The 19143-nt window shown below is 55.7% G+C and overlaps 1 protein-coding gene across 1 annotated transcript; it reads right to left on the reverse strand.

Moving 5' to 3' along the window:
- Positions 1-669: 669 nt before the first annotated feature.
- NUAK2 (NUAK family kinase 2) lies at positions 670-18799 on the reverse strand. The gene is made up of 7 exons (XM_044267736.1): positions 18464-18799; positions 8970-9090; positions 6275-6426; positions 5887-5952; positions 3965-4084; positions 3245-3377; positions 670-2818 (listed from the first exon to the last, which is right to left on the reverse strand). The coding sequence occupies exons 1-7, from the start codon at positions 18707-18709 to the stop codon at positions 1752-1754; spliced, it is 1905 nt and encodes a 634-aa protein (XP_044123671.1). The 5' UTR covers positions 18710-18799; the 3' UTR covers positions 670-1751.
- Positions 18800-19143: the final 344 nt, after the last annotated feature.

Here is a 19143-nt window from a genome sequence, read left to right on the forward strand (position 1 = left end):
GGGCAAGGGGGAGGGAGCCCGCGTAAAGCTGGAGCCAGCCGGCTGCAGGCCGCCCTTTGTCCTTATCCTCCCTTTCATCCTGGCCCTCGGAGCCTGGGAGTTTCTCAATGGAGCTGGCGTTTGGGGAATGCTCCGCAGGGGGCTGAGAGGGCCGGCCCACGATGGGGGGGCATTCCAAGCATTCTTTACTTCCTGAAGGAGGCAGGCGGCCAGGGGCCGGAGGGGTAGCAGCTGCCCAGCGCTGGAGGAAAGGGGTTTCTTTGGTGGGAGAGAATAAAGGTGGAGCGGGTGTCCTCAAGCTGCAGGGAACAGAGACGGCTGGGGCGGGGTGGGAGATGAGGGAGGGTGGGGACGGGATGCAGAATCCACACCCCGCTCTTCCTTTAGTGCTGCGGGCTGGAAGGGCAAACCGGACACGTCTGTCCAGGGCTCCCCAACCTGTGCGCTTAACGGGCTGGGCCAGAATGGCGGAGGGCCGTCTCACGGGAGCCTCTGGGAGCTAAGAGCTGGGCATTTGTGGTGGTTGTGTTCTGTGGTTTGTTTTTGTTTTTTGTTTTTTTTTAAATGAAGCAGGTGCTCCAGTTCCCACCTGTGGCAGCCCAAGGAGAGTGTGGGTTAAGAGAAGGCCCAAAGTCTTGCACACAACCTGCCCAAACAGAACAGAGGCTATTTTCCAATCATCGTTCTGGTTTTTAATGGAATGGTTCCTTCTGGCCACAGAGGAAGAAGCAGCAGCAGGTAGACAGAGTCAGGGCGTGGAGTGAGGGAGCAGGGGACGTCCCCCGCCCCGCCCCACACCGTGCAGTGGGACCCGTGGCTTGATACCCAACCCCCTTCCATGATCAGTAGGGAATCATCGTGAAAGGTCTCCCTGTTCACAAAACGTAGACGTCACAGTGGATTTTCCCAGAACATAATATTCACATTATTGAAAACAGCCAGATGCTGTTTTTTCAGACAGAGAGCTGAACACATAAAAATAAATAAGGGCATTTCAGGGTCAGGAAAGCCCTGAGCCATTCTCAGTAACAGGAGCAGCTTAGAGGCCAGAGAAGTTAGAGTCCTCGAGGTCCAAGGTAGGGTCCCGGGGAGTCCGGCCCCGTGAGATGAAGTCCAATAGCAGCAGCCTGAGCCTTTTCAAGTCTTTCAGATTCCTAGCAGCGACTCCGGGAGGCTTGGGCCGGGTTTGCAGGATGGGAAAGGGGAGAGAACCTTTGAGGAGACGGAGGTTGTGGCCTCTTACTGCAGAGATAAATAAGGAGGGACACCCCCCAGCAGACCATTCCCAGGAAACCCCGGGCACATGAGGGCTGCCACCTTCCAGTTTCAAGGGCAGGTGGGGATGGGACCTGTACGGGAAGAGTTTCCATTCCCCATCCTTGGCCAGCAGTCACCGTGCACAAAACTTAGTGCGGGGAAGGAGACGGGCTGAGAGGGCTCTTTCCTGCCATCCGTGTCTCTACCATGTGACAGGAAGGGGGCCACCTGGACTGGCCTCAGGCCTTCCCCTCCTTTCTCTCTACCAGCTTCCCCTCTACCGTCTTCTCCGTTCCACAGGACTGAGGACCTGGACCCTCGATGTGCCCACTTCCCATCCAGCCCTCTCTAGGGCTCGACTACAAACCACCTCAGCCTTCCTGGCCAGGAGGCTAGTCTTGGGAGGCTGGAGATGCTGCAGTACCCCCTCAGGGTGCACCCGGCTGCATTTTAGAACCTGCCCAGGGCGGGGCAGTGCCCACCCCCACCCCCCCTCAGCTGAGCTTTGAGCAGACCCCCAGGGCCTGGCGGTAGGCCTCTGTCACCTCCTGGCAGTCGGTCAGGGAAAAGCAGCTATCCCCCAGGGGGTCCTGCCACCAGCGCCTCAGGCCCCTGCTGCCAGGGCCCTCTGTGGGGGGCTCCTCAAGCCCCAAGAGGTTGTCCACAGACACGCAGCCCCGCAGCAGGGGCTTGGGGAGCCGTTCAGGCAAGTCCAGCTGGTCGAATGACTCAGAGGACAGGATGCTGTCCTCACTCATAGCCCCCGAGGGACGGCTGGCCCGGGCCAGAGGGCGAGGGGCGGATGCCAGTTCATCCAAGGAGCCAAAGGTGCTGGGGGTTGGGAGTTCCAGGGTGGCACAGGAGAACTTGCCGTTGTGTTTGAGGATGCCTTTGCGATGGAGGGGCAGCCCTGAGGTTTGGGGGCGCTTCTGCTCCTTAGAGTCCCCACTCACGAACACGTCCCCCGCATCCAGGAGCTCCCCAGACTCACTGGGCTCAGGGGAGGAGTAGTAGCCAGATTCCCGCTGCCGAGACTTCTTGAGGATGCCCTTCCTGGGGAGCAGCGGGGGAGCCTGGCCGGGGTCTGCAGCGCCTGGGCTGGGCTGGGGCTCTTCCCTCGCCCCTTCCAGCGAGGGCAGTGGCTTCTTCTTGAGAATGCCCTTGGGCAGCTTGAGGTTGCCCCTGGCAGGGCGAAGGGCGGGGTCATCCGCCGGGTCCCCCTGGAGAGACTGGGCCATGTCGTTCTCTTTGCGGGACTTCTTCAGGGAATGCTGGCGCTCCAGGCCGGGGGCGATGCTCCCGTTCCCAGGCGCGTGCTGCTTGAAGAAGCTGCAGACCTTGGCCCCGTTCTCCAGGAGCGGGCGGGAGGACCGCCGGAGCCAGTCAGCCATGGAGGCCCGGCCGGAGTCGCTGCTGCCGTGCCCTCCCTCGCGCACAGCCTCCTGCTCCCCCACACGGGTGGCATAGCCCCAGTTGACCCACCAGTGACTGGCCACGTCCTCCAGGGTGGCCCGGCGGGTGGGGTTCACCATTAATAGCCACCGGATCAGGCCACAGGCATCTGGAAGACAGAAGACGGGGGCCTCAGACTGGCAGCCACGAGAATGGGCCCCCTGCAGCCCCTCTCAGCGGTTCATCCCGATCTGCGCTGAGACTGCACACCCCGTTCAGATGTGTCCAGTCCTATCTGGGCTCCACACACCCCAAAGCCCAGCTGGCTCCCCATAGCCTCCAGCCCCCTGGGACTGACAGCTCTTTTCTTCTTCCATCCCTCGCCCCTCAGGACCAGGGCCCCTTCTTCAGCCTTGCTCTACGCACCAGAGAGCAGGAGTGCCCCTTCTCTCTGAGTCACAGACCCTGGAGGCAGAGAGCGGATAGCAGGTAGGGGGTAGGCCTCTTCCCTTCCCTGCCCCTGGCTGGCACCTGCCTCAGGAATAAGGGAAGGACCCTAGGGGCCTGGAGGATGACACCCGGGCCTTCAACTCACCGGAAGGTTTAGGCGGCTCCCGGTAGGACCCATTGCTGATCTGTCTCACCAGTGTCTTATGGTCCTGCCCATCAAAGGGCATGGTGCCGTGCACCAGGATGTACAGAAGGACACCCAAGGACCAGCTGTCCACCTAGGGGGGGAAGAGAGAGAGAAAGAGGGTCAGCAAGGATGCCTGGATGTCACAGGCTGGAGGGCATCCAGCAACCCCAGAGAAGAAAGGGGTACACTCTGGAGAGCTCAGGGTGCCGGGGCATCCAAGGACCACCTCCCTCTAGGACCCAGGAGTAAGGATGGTGATGTTGTAGAGGGACTAAAGTTCAAGAAGAAAGGTGTTGTCCATCGCCTGCCCATAGGAGGGGCGGCCACAGATGAAAGCGTGGTGAGGTCATCCCTTCCAGGCAGGATGGGGTGGTGGAGAGAAAGCGCACCTCTCCAGGGATCCTGGACGGATGCCAGGAAAGAATAGCAACTAGGAAGGTGAGGAGGCACAAAACCAGATGGGGGTGTGGGGGAGGTCAGCAGGCTTCAGTTCTTGGCCCAGTTTCTGCTGCTCCCGCTAGGACCTGGCTAGTCCCCACTTTTGTGTGTGAAGGGTGGGGGTGGAGGTCTGTGCTCTGAAGAGGGGAAGAACTGGAAAGCCAGCCCACCTCTCTCAGAAAAACCTAGAGGCACCGGTCAGTGGCGGAGGCAGACTGCGGGCGGAGAGCAGACACTCACCTCGGGGCCCGTGTAGGGCTTGCCGTTGACGATCTCAGGCGAGGCGTACAGGGGGCTCCCGCAGAACGTCTGCAGGAACTTGCCGTGGTGGTAGAGGTTGGACAGCCCAAAGTCCGCAATCTGAAGAGCAGGTCAAGCACAGGCAGGGGTCATGCTAAGGCCTGGAATGTTCTGCAGCTCTCAGCCCGCCCCTCTCCAGGTCCCAGGGGAACCCAGGCCCTCGCAGGAGGCTGGATCAGTGAGGAATGCCTAGGCGTGTGTAGGCTCCAGGGTCCTCCCTATTCCCCGGGCTCCTTTGTTCATGCTGGACCCCCCACTCCAGGGATGCCCTCTTCTGCCTAGAAACATCCTCCTGAACTGGCAAGCCCACCCCTCCTAAGACCTCCTTTTCCAGCAAAGCCCCACAGTTTCCAGTGGTCATCAGTCTGCCTTCTCACATTACTGTGTTGGCACCTTTCCTGGGCTCACCTCCTTCTGCCCCCACCCTTCCTGCAGCTCTCAGCACAGGCGGGACCCACAGATGGGACTCAACCAACACTAGTGACTGAAGGAGGGGTTGACCAGATGTAGGGAGAGTATCACCTTCTCATGCCATCACCATGGCCCTCAGAAGCCAGCCAGAACCATTAAGGATTTACCAGGCCAGGGTTGGCTGGCCCGTCCCAGCAAAGGGCTCATCTCTGCCCCTAGCTGGGCAGGAATGCAGTGGAAGGGACCTGGGGTCACCTGGTATAGCTAAGATGCAATGGTGATGTCAGAACAAAGATCAGGGTTGTGGTTAGAGCCCAGAGGAAAGAATCTTCTTTCAGGATTCCCTGAGCCGTCTGATACTGAGGGCTTGAGAGGCCCCAAGCCCATCTTCTCACTCCCCAGAGAGACCCTTTCCCCAACTATCCTCAGACAGAAGCAGAGGCCAATGGCCTGCTGCTCCCTACCTCTTCACCCCCAGCAGAGCGCCATGTGTGCCCAGGGTGGGGAGGGGCTGTTTATGAAACCCTGGCTCCTGGTTTATGGCTTTATTGGCCTCTTATCAAGCAGTTACCATTTGAAGCCCATAAAGAGGCAGATGATTGGTTGAGATGGGAAAGTTCATGCCTGTCTGGTTCTGTGAGTTTCCTGGCTCTGGCTCCCCTCCCCCTGCTTAGCATCAAAGAAAGCCCCACCTGCTCCGGGAACTGGCTGGGTAAGGGGAATAAACTCAGTGTCAGGGGACTTCAGGGCACGGGTTCAAGGGCCACGGAAGGGGAGGGACTGTGTGTTGGGTTCAGGAAGAGTCTGAGGAGTGTCCTACTGCAGAGACAGAGCCCGGCCAGGCACCTGCAGGGGCCAGCCCTGGTTATGTCCCCCTTCCAGCCCTGAGCTCTGAGCTGATGCCACCAGCACCTCTCAGACCTCAGCTTAACTACGTAGGCGTGGGAATTTGGCAGCTGCAGGAGGCAGAACGCTGGTGCTGGGGTGCTTGGTCTATGGAGGAAAGTGCCAAAGGGCTACCAAATGGTAGCAGATTGTGTGTGTGTGTGTGTTTGCATGCACAGGCAGCTGGGGAGAACTCAGGCCGTGGCCCTCTCTCCCTGCCAGGCCCCAGCTTGCATGCAAAAAGTTGACCCTAGATCTAGGCTCCTATCAGTGGATTACGTCAAGAGCACTGGCCCGGGAATCAGCAGACCTTGGTTCTAGCCCAGATGCAACCACTCCCTTGCCGTGGGACCTTGGGTAAGTCACCCCTTATCTTGAAGCCTTAGGTTTTCATCCACAAAACAAGGTACTGGAAAGGATGATGGCTGAGTTCCCTACTGGTACCACCATCTAAACCTGAGCTTCTAGAATCTCTGTGCGCTTAGAGATGGATACTTGGTGAGGAAACAGGGCAGAAAGGCTGGGGTGGGGTAGGGAGCTGCGGGAAACAAAGAAGAGGGCCTCACCTTAATATTTCCATTGGCATCTAAGAGGATGTTCTCCAGCTTGAGATCCCGGTGGACAACCCCATTCTGAAAGATGGAGGGAGGAAAGGGAGTCAGAGGGAGGTCTCCAAGAGGGACAGGAGGACATGAAGGCCTAGTCTGGAAAGTGAGGTCAACACAAAGGGGGCCCAGCATGGGTAGCATGGGTAGGCTGGGAATGCCCATCTCGTGAAAACACAGGACCACGGATCACAGAGACTTCCACCCCAGGAGCCACAGCCAGAGATGCCAACATCCCCAAGGCCCAAGTCCAGATGAGTTTTTGCCTCTGTTTGTCTCCCTGTGGGATCCTGGACAGTCCCAGAGCCCCAGGGACCCCCTCGGAAGAGAGCTGGCAGGGGGAGCTCACCAGGTGGCAGTAGTGCACGGCAGAGACTATCTGTCGGAAGAAATGGCGGGCGTCCTGCTCGCTGAGCCGAGGCCTCTCGCTGATGTAGTCATATAGGTCGCCCCGGCTGGCATACTCCATGACGATCACAATCTTGCTGCTGTTCTCAAACACTGCGGCGGAGCAAGGCGGGAACGTCAGGCCATTCCAGAGGGCAGTGCTCCCAGTGGGGGTCACATACTCCTCCCCCTGCCCCAAGGCCGATAGGATCTTTCTGTAGGGCTATCTGCTGGCGGGGTGGGGCAGGGGCAAGTAAAGGCAGGAACAGGGCTGCTGAAGCTCCCATCATTTTCCCAGAGCCACGAGGTGAGGCCAAGGGAACTGGCTTATCCTTCCTCTCTTTGGAAGTTCGGGCTTTTGAGGATTCTTTTCATCTATCTATCTATCTATTTGAGAGAGGGAGAGAGAGAGAGAGAGGCGAGGAGCAGAGGAGCGAGAGGGACAAGCAGACTCTGTGGGGAGTGCCCCTGAGATCATGACCTGAACCCAAATCAGGAGTGCAATGCTTAACCAACTAAGTCAACCAGGTGCCCCAGGCTTTTGAGGATCCTTAAGACCAGCCTGCAAATTCCCAGGAAGGCAGGGACATCAACAGATGAGAATGACAAGTCATGTTCTCTGGTTCAGAATCTGCTACTTTGTGCCTGGGGATTGTGGGCAAACCTTGTCCAGATACACCAGTAGGAATTCAGGTTTGGGGTTTGAATCCTGGCCCCCTCACTCACTAGCCGGGTGACCCTGGCAAGTTATTTAACCATTGTGCCTCCATTTGCTCATCTGAAGAGATATAATGATAAGCTCACAGGGCTGGGGAAGACATCGAAAGAAGTCAGCGAGAACTCCGGTGCTCCTGAGCCAGGCTTGGGGTCTGACATAGCAGCAGGCACTCGACAAATAGTGCCTAATGCTTGATTTATAATCAGTACCCTCGTGCGTGAACTTGGAAAACAACACCCATCATAATGTTTGCCTCCAGGATCCGAGGAGAGATAAAGGTACATGAATGTGGTTTGTAAACTATATAGTACCAAGGAAGGCTGATCTAGAGATCTGGTACCCTCAGCCCCTTTGACTTCCTGGCAATGAGCCCATCCCAGCTCACATGCCTCTCAGGCTTGTCCTGGCTCCAGCTGCCTAGAAACGTAGGGAAGGACTGGTTCGTCAAACTGGCTGGGTGTGTGTCCGAGCACGTGTGTCTGTGACGTTGCCATAGGAGTCTCTCCTGCTGATCCAGCCCCAGAGCTGCTGCTGTCTAGCCTGGGAGAAGGAGCTGAGAGAGGTGGCTTCTTCCCAAGGAATCCAGGTGACTGGACACAGGGCCAGGAGGACTGAGCCCTTCCCCTCTCCCACATGGGCATGCGGTCCTAACCCACAGTGGCCCTGTCTCCTGGGGGTTACCCAAGTGAGACCCTACTTCTCTGGTCCTCCAGATGTCTGTAGGGATGTATGCCACCTTTGTGCCATGAAGAGCCAGCCAGGGTACATTCTGGAGAGCTGCTCGTTTCCTAAAACCGGAGCCTCCCCCTAGTCCGTATCTCCTGAACACTGGGGCAGGCTGGGGATGGTTGGGGAGGGAGCTCTGCCTGTCCCACAGCAACTGGGACACCCCTGCCTACAATCATGGAATCTGAGGGGCGGGAGAATCCACATCCTAAGCTTTAAGACTCAGGTCCCACATGTAGCTTGGAGGGATGGGTGTGGGGGAGAAGTTACTCTCTCTGCCCAATCACCAAGCTCAACCTGGCTCAACCGACACTCTGTCATCTACCCACTCTTCCCTGGGGGAAATACAAAGAGCTACAATTAGCCTTCTCAGCCACTTGCCGGGCTCCTTGTGGAGCTCTGGCCATGGGGCCATGTCAGTGGCTCTGCCCTTAGTCTTGCTATGGACAGAACCCAAGAAAGATTTCTCCCTTACTTGCCACCAGGAATATTCAGACAGAGGGCAAAGCCATAGGCCTCTTCCCCTCCCTCCTGGGGCTACCGCTACTCCTGGTTCCCATCTCACTGATATTATGTAAAGGCTGGAAGCAGACGAGTGTGGGTAGGAGTAGGCTCCCCCTCTTTCCCTCGTCACCCTCTCTTGCTCACTTTGTTGTCTGGGTCACAGGGAACAGAGCCGGTGGGGTGGGAAGGCGACACTGATGTCAGAGCAAGAGGAACCTAAGAAAGATGAGGAAAGGTGGGAGCCAGCCCCATGGCAGGAATGATTCAGAGTCCGGGGCAGACTGTAGGAGGCCTGGCTGTCGGGACCTGAGACAGGTACAGGTCTGTGTGCGCGCCAGCCTCCCCCAGGATGCTGGGGCTCTCACTGGGTTGGGGAGGTAGTGTTCCATTATGGAAACCCTAATAATGACAAGAAAGCCTACAGTCCGTTGAGTTCCTCCCGTGAGCTGAATCCTCAGTGACATTTAATTTCATCTTTGCAGCTCCCCTGTGACGTAGATGGGACAGGCCCGTTTGACAAATGAGGAACAGAGGCCTGCCCAGAGCCTAATTAAATTAGTTGCCCAAAGTCCTAGAGCTGGGTTTCAAATCCACCTTTTGTGCAACTCTGAAGCCTGTGTCTTTTTCACTTCTTTGTGTTCTCTGTCCTGACTGCTCCTACACACACGTACGCATCCACACACTCTGCCTCAATGCCCTGCCCCTGTACCTTCATGGATGGCGATGATGTGGGGGTGGTTGAGCGACGACATGATCTCAATCTCTCGCCGAATGTGCATGAGGTCTTGCTCGTCTTTGATTTTGTCTTTCCGGATGGACTTGATGGCCACCTGGGAACAGAGAGTGCGGGAGCCTGAGGAGAAGGCTCTGGCAGGTAAAGGCATCCCCAAGGATACTCCAGGAGCTCTGCCCCTGGCCGTCTGCCGGTGCTACGTGCACCCAAAGCAGCCACTCGGTCCCACGCCCAGATAGGTGACAGAGAGACTGGAGAGCACCCGGGTTAGGCTAAGTCCACACAGCAGGAAGGAGTATGGGACGGTGACCTTATTCAGAGTCCACAGACGAACAAGGAAGGTACAACCTGCATCTGTAAGGCCAATGCTTTATGACTTAGAAAGCAAACCTACCATATGACACCGTGAAGACAAGGGTCGGCCTGGTTTTGCTCAGGACTGGACTCCTGATGCCACGCAGGGGCCCTGAGCAAGCATCTGTCACTTCATTACTAAGGCATTGGCCCTCCCAACCACCCAGGGAGGGAGGCCCAGAAAGTTTCGTGGTCCTCACTGACAGGTGGGGAAACAGGTCCGCCGAGAGGTTAAGTGACCTGCTCAAGGTCGTGCAGTGACGAACCAGCAAAAACAGGAATGAACTTTGAAAACATTATGCTAAGTGAAAGCAGCTGGACACACAAGTACAGATGGACGATTCTCCTTTTTTTTTTTTTCCTAAAGATTTTATTTATTTGAGAGAGAGAGCACAAGAGAGAGGGAAAGGGAGCACAACCAGGGAGAGAAGCAGAGGGAGAAACAGACTCCCCGTGGAGCAGGAAGCCCCGGGGATCATGGCCTGAGCCGAAGGCAGAAGCTTAACCCACTGAGCCACTCAGGGGCCCCTGTCTGATTCTCCATCTAGGAGGTAACCAGAATAGACAAATGCATGGGCAGAAAGTACAACAGGGATTCCCAGGGTGGGAGGTGGTGGAGGTGGAGGGGGTGGGGAGCTATTGTTTCACGGGTACAGAGCTCCAGTGTGGGGTGATGAAAAGATCTTACAAATGGGGGGGGTGTGGATGTTTGCATGACATTGTAAATGTACCTAATAGGTCACTGAATTGAACCTTTAAAATGGGGAAAATGGTAAACTATACGTTATGTATATTTTTTTATTTATTTTTTTTTCGTTATGTATATATATATATATATTTTTTTTTAAGATTTTTATTTATTTATTTGAGAGAGAGAGACAGTGAGAGAGAGCATGAGCGAGGAGAAGGTCAGAGAGCGAAGCAGACTCCCCATGGAGCTGGGAGCCTGATGTGGGACTCGATCCTGGGACTCCAGGATCACGCCCTGAGCCGAAGGCAGTCGTCCAACCAACTGAGCCACCCAGGCGTCCCATGTATATTTTTAACCACAAAAAAAATATGAAAAAAACCCACCCCAGTCCCTTCAGTCTAGGCAAGGAATGTTCCTCTCCTAGCAACAAACAAACAACCAGACAGTGAGAGTCCCCTGGGCTTTGCTGTCTCTTCTGCAAAGGTGAAAATACCATATAAGGATGGTGGGGGGAAGGGCTGGTAAGCGGTGGGTTCAGGAAGGGTGGGGTGAGGCGACAGGAAATGAAAGCAGTGCCAAGATGCCAGGCCAGTAAGCAGAACTCTTAGAGCCTGAGGAACCTCTGCTTTCCCTGCCCCGTCCCACTGAGCAGCCAGGGGGACAGAAAGAGGAGAGTGACAAGGGCCCTTCCCCAGCCTAGGGGAGAGGCAGGGGACCTGGGGGGTTCCTCCTCCTGCGGGCTCTGTCGCAGTCCCGCAGTCCCGGGGAGGAAGTCCCACCCCCTCTCAGAGCCTCGGTTGTCTTTTCTGCACAACCACAGCCTGAACCAAGCCCTGTGAAGGGCTTTCTGGCTCTGAGGCGGGGGATCAGCCCTACACATGCGGGGTTCAGGGGTGCCCTGAGGAGATGGGCGGGGGCCGGCTGGGGTGCCACAAAGCCGGGCAGATCCTGTCCAAGGACACGAATGGTAAATTCAAGACTTCCTCTTCAGGGGAGACGGACCTGTTACGACCAAATGTGAAGGCCCAGACTGAGGGAAACCGGCTCCTCATTCCACGTCCCAGGAGGGTTGGCCTCCCCTCAAGGTTCAAAAGGAGACCACAGCTCCAGGGGAGGGGCCTCTAATCCACCCTTTCACAGGGCTCTGGAGGCAGACAATGGCTTCCGGCTCGCGGGGACAGGGCAGTGCTCCCCATCGGACAAGAATGCGGAACAGCCTTAATCCCATAAGGGGAGCTGCGCACAATGGCCGGCCCAGTCACCGCGGCAACGGGCCAGGGATGGCGTGCCCTCCACCCCGCTCCTCCCCAGGAGCTGCATCCTTGAAAGAGGGGAGGCCCAGCTCCTGTGCCCTCCCAGAGCAGGGCAGGGAGGACAATGGCAGCAGGAGGGACCTGTCACCATGGAGCAGCCTTCTTCCCAAGATGCTGGAGAGGCCCACGCTGCAGCTGCAGGGGCCGGGGTGGGACGGGGGGTGGGGGTGGGGGCGGCCCCTCAGGGGCTTTCTTCACAGTCTGTCCCCCCTTCTGCTCCAAACCACCCCAATGAGCTAAGCAGAAAAATCTCCAGCTTAGAATTGGACAGGGAGGCAGGGATGGGGAGGAAGGGGCTTCAATTCTCCTTCACCGAAGGCGAGATGTTACAGACTCATTTTTTTCTAGAATTCTTTGTTTTAAAAATCAGACAATAGATAAAGTCCTATGAGCTCTTTCAATAAAGAGCCATAAACCTTGTGTTAATAGGTAGTATTAAAAAAAAAAAAGACCATATATAAGTCACATATCTAGATAATGAAACACACAAACATACAGCAAGGAGATGAATCATCACAGGCTTGGGGGAGGGGGTCTCATAAAGACAAGGCCTAACAGAAAGGAGGTTCCAAAAAGAGGGTCTAAGTAATGCTAGGAGTCCCCAGGCCAGTAGAGAGTACAAATGTTGAACCCTGAGATCCATTTCTTTCAACTCTGGAGGCCTAGGATTCCTCAACGGGATTGGTAATCCTCAGTGAACCTCAGTGAACCTCAGTGAACCAGTCCACCTTCCTGCAAACTTCCGTTCTGGCCTCAGGGAACTAGATCAAGGACCTTCTCCCAGCCCAATATCCTCCCCACCTCCAGTTACCCACATGAGGTCCTAGGAGACCACAGCTGGTGGGCACTTCCTATGAAGGTGACAAGTTCTGTCATCAGGCCTCTGCTAGCCTCCAAGCGGGGTGACATACAAGAAGAATGATGTGTCACTGCCCTGGGGGACCTGGGCCACTGTTCCCCAACCTATTCCTGCCCCACAGGATGGGCCCCTCACCATCTACTAGCTGGTTTGTCCAAGTAAAGGAGACAGAGAAACAGCTGGGGCCTAGAAGGTGCTCGGCATACAGAAAGAACTCAACAGCTGCTTACCGGTGAGCACAAATCACAAATCCGTAGTTACTGGCTAAGTCATTGGACTGATCCCCTGACCGATAGGATGGCTACCCAGATAAGATTTTTTGTCCTGGGGCGCCTGGGCGGCTCAGTGGGTTGAGCCTCTGCCTTCGGCCCAGGTTGTGGTCTCAGGGTCCTGGGACCGAGCCCCGCATCAGGCTCTCTGCTCATCAGGGAGCCTGCTCCCCTCCACTTTGTGTCAAATAAATAAATAAAATCTTTAAAAAAAAAAAGAAAAAAGATTTTCTGTCCTTCTTCCCAGGTGTGGGTAGAAAACCAGCTTCAGTGACAGGACTGATTTGAGGGACCTTTGTTCTCCTATGCTAGTTGAGCAAACATTGTCTAAAATTAAAATACCCTAAGTAGAGCCAAGGAGGAGGGGAACAGGAAGCTGAACGGACCTCCCAGAGGTAGGAAGGCTGCACGCCTAGAGAATCCTAGTTCATCCTGGTACAATTATTAATAGAGCCCCTCTAGGGGCCCCTGGGTGGCTCAGTTCTTGTATTTTGGCTCAGGTCATGACGGCTGGGTTGTGAGATCGAGCCCCGGCTTGGGCTCTGTGCTCATCAGGGAATCTGCCTGAGATTCTCTCTCCCTCCCTCCCTCCCTCCCCTCAAGTTTTGCGCTCTCTCACTCGCTATCCCTAAATAAATAAAATCTTGAGGAAAAAAAAAAAAAGCTTATCCTAATTAAAAAAAAAAAAAAATAGAACCCGTTTATTCTCCAAAGTAAAAGGACCCAAGTTCAGGTGGTGGGTTTTATGACCCCCCCTACTCAGTGGGGCAGGACACCCAGGCACGACAATTACATGATAATAGAAGTGTGAATGCCAGGTCAGTGGAGTGGGGGTCAAGAGCGCAGGTACCTGATCCTTATTTGTCCCCATGGAACCACGCAACGCGAGACAAGCCACTTAAATGATCTGGTTAACTGGTGTGGCTGGTTTTGATGTCCTCATCTGAAAAATGAAAGGGCATTTCTTCTTCAAACATCCGCTGAACACCTACTACGTGCCTGGTGCTATGCTAGGTGTTGGAGATTTAGACAAAAAATGGCTCGTCCCTGCACCAAGGCCTTCAGTCCCATGGAAGGACCGGCAATTAAACCTACTGTGATGAACAGGACAGTTGACGTCCCTGACTGCCCAGGGGCTCCAGGAGATCTCGAAGGATGAGTAGGGTTTGCCAAGCCAGAGTGGGTAGCCTGGGAGGGGCATAAAGGGCATTATAGGCAGACAGAAAGGTTTGTGCAAAGGCCAGAAAGAAAAGAACCATTCACAAATGTGTACATCAAGACCTCTAATCTCCCTTCCAAACTCCAGCATTTTCTGCTGAGCTTCTTCAGAAGTGGGTCACGGGCTACTCTGCCAGAAGGATGCTGGCCAAAGACTGGTTGGAATGAGCTTGTTCGGAGGCCCTGTGCTATGTCCGTTGTTAACCTGCCTGGGCAAAAGTCTATAGATGCTGGCCCATTTTGCAAAGACAGCAGGACTAATTCCCCATCCCCTTTTGCAAATGGAAGAAGCACTCATGTCCAGAAAGGTCCACTGACTTCCAAGGTTCCATGACACACCAAGGTAGAACCAAGATGGAAAGGTGTTGTCTGCAGAAGCTGCCGTATCAGGAGACCAAAGTTCCTTGCAGGTGCCTTGCCCTGCCTCGGGCTCCCTGCCTCCCACCTTGGAGAAGGGAAGGCCTCAGCCCCTGCCTTGGGGCAGTACCTCCAGGCACCCATCACCCTTAGAGGTCCACAAACACACCAGGGAGATGGGTGTCGGGGGCACGATCAACTGGTTAGATGCTGCCTTTCCTGCAGGAACTCAGATGAGGAATAATCTGGACTCAGGAGACCACGGCGGAAAGGTCTTAGAAAAAGAAGATCTAGAGGGGCTGGTTTCAGGTCCCAGGAGACAGGGTGCAAGGTGGGCATCTCCGGTCATAGTTATCACCAGGAGTCGGAGCCAAGATCCTTGACTCCTCTCCGGCCTTTCACGGAGCAGCAGCCATCTGGGAGGCGGGGCAAGGAGCTGGAGGATGACCCATTTAGATAACGGAGGAGAGGTTAGGCTGGCCTGGGCTAGCCTGGGCAGAGTGGGGAGGGGTCTGGGGGTGGCTCACTAGCCCACCAAGCCTGCCAGAGACCCAGGCAGAGAGCAGGAACGGGCTCCGGGAATGAGGGGGACCTGAGCTGCCTCCCCTAAGCACCAGGCTGTGCCTGCCCCCTCCTTGCCACCCTCCTGCCCACTCTGCCGGGTTGCCGGGCAAGGCGCTTCCCTGCCCAGCCCTCCTGTGTGGTTTGGCCACAGCCCAAGGACAAGAGTCGCCTGCAGCCGGAGCCTCCCTCCCCGCTGCTGAGCAGGCAGGTGTAGTCGGGCCTGGGAGGGCAGCGTCACACAGAAGAGGCCTTTGGCTCCTGGCCAGATGGAGCCGTTCTCTGGAGCAGGGGCTGAAGGAGAGACCAGGACTTTGAACAAAGCAAAGACCAAAGTGGTTTGGCTTAGGGAAGCGCAGCACAACCCATTCTCTTGCTCGAGGCAGCACAGACCCAGGATGGGGTACCCCAGGAGAGGGTTGGCCTAGAGTCAGACAAGCCAGCCCTGCTGGGATAATAACACCATGTGTGTCAGTTCCTGTGCTGAGCACTTGACCGATATCATCTTCTGTCATCCTCTGAGAGCCCCACAAGGTAGGAATTATCATAAGGCCCCCTCTATGGTCCGATCCTTCACTGACAGAGGAAACAGAGATACACAAGAGGTCACAGAGCTAGTAAGCAAGAGAGTCCAGACTGGAACCCTTATGGTCTGACTCTGAGCTCCACAGCCTTCCTGACGAGGTCAAAACCAGGAATGTCATGTAGTTCACTCATCGGGGATCCCTCATCAGAGTCAGCATGTGTGGGGGAGGGAATTCATTCCCAGTGACTCTTCCCACCCTCAGCACTGCCTGGAGCTCTGGGAAAGGCAGCTTGTGCTCTGGGTTGGAATGACAAAGCACACGGAGGCAAGCCCGGGCTCAGCTCAAGGCCAACTCCCCATCCAAGACTCAGAATTGGTCACCCATGGCCTGGGGTGGTCAAGTCAGGAGCCTGTGTTGCAGGGATGCCACTAACCAGCCACAAAACAAGTCCCATCCTTGGGACAGATGGCCTCAGTTTCCCCATCTGTCAACGAAGGGATCAGATCATCTGGGTCATTTTCAAACGTTCTGACATCCCACGTAGCAGCCCAGCATATATAAGACAGAGAAGCATCCTTGTCCCAGATCACTGTCCACTCGGACTCCCCTAATGTTGCTCATGGCACCCCTGGAGAGAAGCCTGTGTGGACCATCCCAAAGGCTTTGGTGGATTCTAGCATTCCAGGGACCCCAGCAGGTGTTTTTCTTATGCTGGAGGGGCGGTCAGGGGAGCTGGGGAGAGTCACAGTAGGAAATGTCATTTGGATCCTAGGAATGTACTCGGAGATGAGAAGATCCAGAGCAAATGTTTGTTTTTCCTTTGATGCCCTCCTGGAGTAGCCATTCGTCCTGCCCACTCTCCCTTCCCTCAGAACAGTCCCATCAGGGCCCTGTTAATCTCATCCAGGCAGGCAGGCAAAGGGAAATATGCTAGAGAGGTAGAGTCGGGGTGGGAGTCACCCAGCAGGCCCTTCTCTGCCTCTAGCCCCCACCAACAACCTCCGCTCATTTGGAGGGATGTCAGGGGCCTTCTCATGTCCCTCTCCCTCACAGGAGATCCTGAGGCACCAGGTCAGCCTCTCTTAAGGGAGGACAGTGAAGAGGAAGGAGTGGGCGTGGGGTGAGGAAGAGGAGGCCTCTTCAGAAAGGAGAAACCATTAGCCCTGCAGGCAGCTACTCTCCAAGCAGGACGGAGACCCTGAGCAGGTTTCCAGCCAAAGTACAGGGTGGTCTGTGGATCCGGGTGGTTCAGAGCAGGCCCCGCGCCTACTGACCTTAGCTCCCCTCCCACAGCGAGAGGCAGGAGGCTGGGGAGTACCTTCTGAATTCTCTCTGTTCTGATGTAATAAGAGCTGGAATCCCTGCCTACAGTCACTGAGGTTTGAAAACTGAAAGCTGGTTTATCTCATTCCAGAATCAAAGAGATCTCTCTCTCTCTCTCTCTCACACACACACACACACACACACACACACTCAGGTCAAGATTCTGATGGGATCTCAACTTCAATTTCAGTTTCCCAGTTTCTGGGCCACCCCAGCCCCCCAACTCAGTCTGACCTCCAAAAAGAGGCACATACGCTATTTTGTAGCTAAGCCCCTGACAAAGCCTGAGTCCAGGGGTCTCAAGCCTGGAGCTTCACTGGGCCCTCACACTTTAGAGAGAGAGAAAGAAAGGAAAGCCAGGAAGTACATGATTGCCCAATAGCTGTAACCTGGCAGCAGGCGACTGGGGACAGTGCCAGGCCCTAGCAGAAAAAACATACTCGGCCCTATTGATGAGGCCATAATCCACTCCCTCTCTCTAACATCCACTCTCCTTCACCAGTGAAATGACTTATTGAATTTCAAACCAGTTACTGAGAAAACAAACAATCTGGAGAGGCGACTGCTCCCGCAGCTCATAGGGTAAACCATGGACACACACACACACACACTCATGTCTCATAACCAGCACCCGACAGAATTTTGCAAAGGAGTCCCTAGACCACCTGCCCCCAAAAGCTTGTTAAAATGCCAATCATGAAGGGGAGGCGACGGGGGCAGGGGGTGGTGTGTGTGTGTGTGTGTGTGTGTGTCTCAGTCGGTTAGGCATATGCCTTTTGCTCAGGTCATAATCCCAGGGTCCTGGGATGGAGCTCTGCACGGCTCAGCAGGGAGCCTGCTTCTCCCCCTCCCGCTGCTGCTCCCCCTGCTTGTGATCTCTTATGCTCTCTCTGTCAAGGAAATAAATAAAATCTTTAAAAAAAAAATGCAGGTTACCTGGCCCCATCCTAGACCTTTGGAATAAAATCCTCTGGATGTAGAACCAGACAGTAAGTATTTCAAAAGAAGCACCGCAGGTGATTCTTAATGCATGTGAAACATGTTTGTTAACTAACTCTTGGCAAACTTGCTACCCTTTCAGGATTTGCCTTTCCAGATACAAATATCAGTTCTCACTGCAGCTTCTGTGTATTGGGATCAATTCAAATTCACATTTGTACCTCATTCAATCCTCATCACAGCTTGGGAGGGTGGTTGTGGGGTTTTGTTTTGTTTTTGTGGGTTTTTTCCCTCCAGTTTTACAGAAGGGGAAACTGAGTATAGAGATAAAATAAATTGCTCAAGCTCTCACAAATCACGATTACTATCATTGCTACTACTACCCACGTCCCCCACCCCCCCACATTGACTGGACATCTTTCTGAAAAGGTTCCAAACCCAAAGGTATCTTGGGACACGGTAGACTTTGCACCAGAGCCTGGTTTCACATTTCCCAGAATAAAAACACCCATCCTAATGAAACTTGGGAGTCGGTTTTAGAGATGGAAAGGACCTAAGTGTCAAGGCCATCTCCACCCCAGCCCACCGCATCCCACCCCAGCGCAGCTCCCCACAGTAGGCTGGGCTGCCAGAGTATAAGAGCTAAGCCAAGGAACTGGACCTCACACATTCATCCCAGCACACACTCATCTACTAAACTCACACTAAGATCAGGCACCTCCTACTTCCACTTCCACTCCACTCTTTTGGATGGCATGCTTCAAGCAACATTCAACTTAAGTCTCATCTTCTGTAGGGAGTCTTCTCGTCCCAAGACAGGACACTATGCATCTTCTCTGCACCCTGCACCGGCCATCCGCCTCACTAACTGGACAGTCCTCGTATGCTGGCTAGTGCTGGGGTTCTCAGAGCCAACGCATCCCCTCCCCCGGCCCCCACCACGCGCGCGCGCGCTGCCTGTTGGCCACTCCACCGAGGAGCGCGCGAGCCCCCGGCCCAGCCTGCCTGCAGCCCTCGCCGTCCGCGGCCAGCAGCGCCGCGAGAGGGAGTCACACTTACCAAGCGCCCCGAGCTCTCCCGCGCCTTCTTCACCTTCCCGTAGGTGCCCTTGCCCAGGGTCTCGAGGAACTCGTAGCGGTGGCGCAAGTTGTGCTTGTGGTGGTGCCGCTTCACCGCCTGCTTCTTCATCTGGGGCTTGGGCGACTTGATGAGCCCGTCGGTCAGGGGCCGGGCCAGCTCGGCGGTCAGGGCGGGGGCGGCCGAAGGAGCGGGGCCGGAGCGCCGGGGGAAAGCCAACGGCTCCATGGCGGCCGGGAGGCGAACGGGGGCGCAGGGGGGAGCCGGCGGCGCGGGGAGAGCTAGAGTCCGGGGTACACGACCCGCACCCGGGCAGAGAAGCCGCAGCCGCACAACAGCGCGCGGCAAGTCGTGGCGTTCCAAGTTGTTATAAACGCTCGGAGCCCTACCCCCGGGCCACGCCCCCCGCGCGCCCATTGGCCTGCTCGCCGGCTGTATGTGACCAGGGCCGCGCGCATTGGCTCGCCCGGGCCTCCCGCCCCGACTCCCCTCACCGAGTCCGCTGAAGGTGTCAAACGAGGCCCTCCCCCCCGCCCCCCTCCCGGGGGCCCCAGAGGGACTGGCTTCGCGGAATAGGAGACACCAGCAGAGGCTGCATGGCTGGTGGGTACTACTGGGGTCTAGAACTTTTGAGCGGCCCTGGAACTGCTGTTCTTGCCTCT

This window comes from Neovison vison, chromosome 10 (genome assembly GCF_020171115.1).
Source record: "Neovison vison isolate M4711 chromosome 10, ASM_NN_V1, whole genome shotgun sequence".
Taxonomy (NCBI): domain Eukaryota; kingdom Metazoa; phylum Chordata; class Mammalia; order Carnivora; family Mustelidae; genus Neogale; species Neogale vison.

Excerpts from the sequence above, each read along its gene's own strand:
- NUAK2 (XM_044267736.1), bottom strand. The coding sequence starts at position 18,709 with ATGGAGCCGTTGGCTTTCCCCCGGCGCTCCGGCCCCGCTCCTTCGGCC. Across the intron at positions 9,091-18,463 it reads GGGAGAGCTCGGGGCGCTTG|GTGGCCATCAAGTCCATCCG; the intron begins GTAAGTGTGACT and ends CTCTGTTCCCAG. Across the intron at positions 3,378-3,964 it reads AGCCCTACACGGGCCCCGAG|GTGGACAGCTGGTCCTTGGG; the intron begins GTGAGTGTCTGC and ends TTCCCCCCCTAG.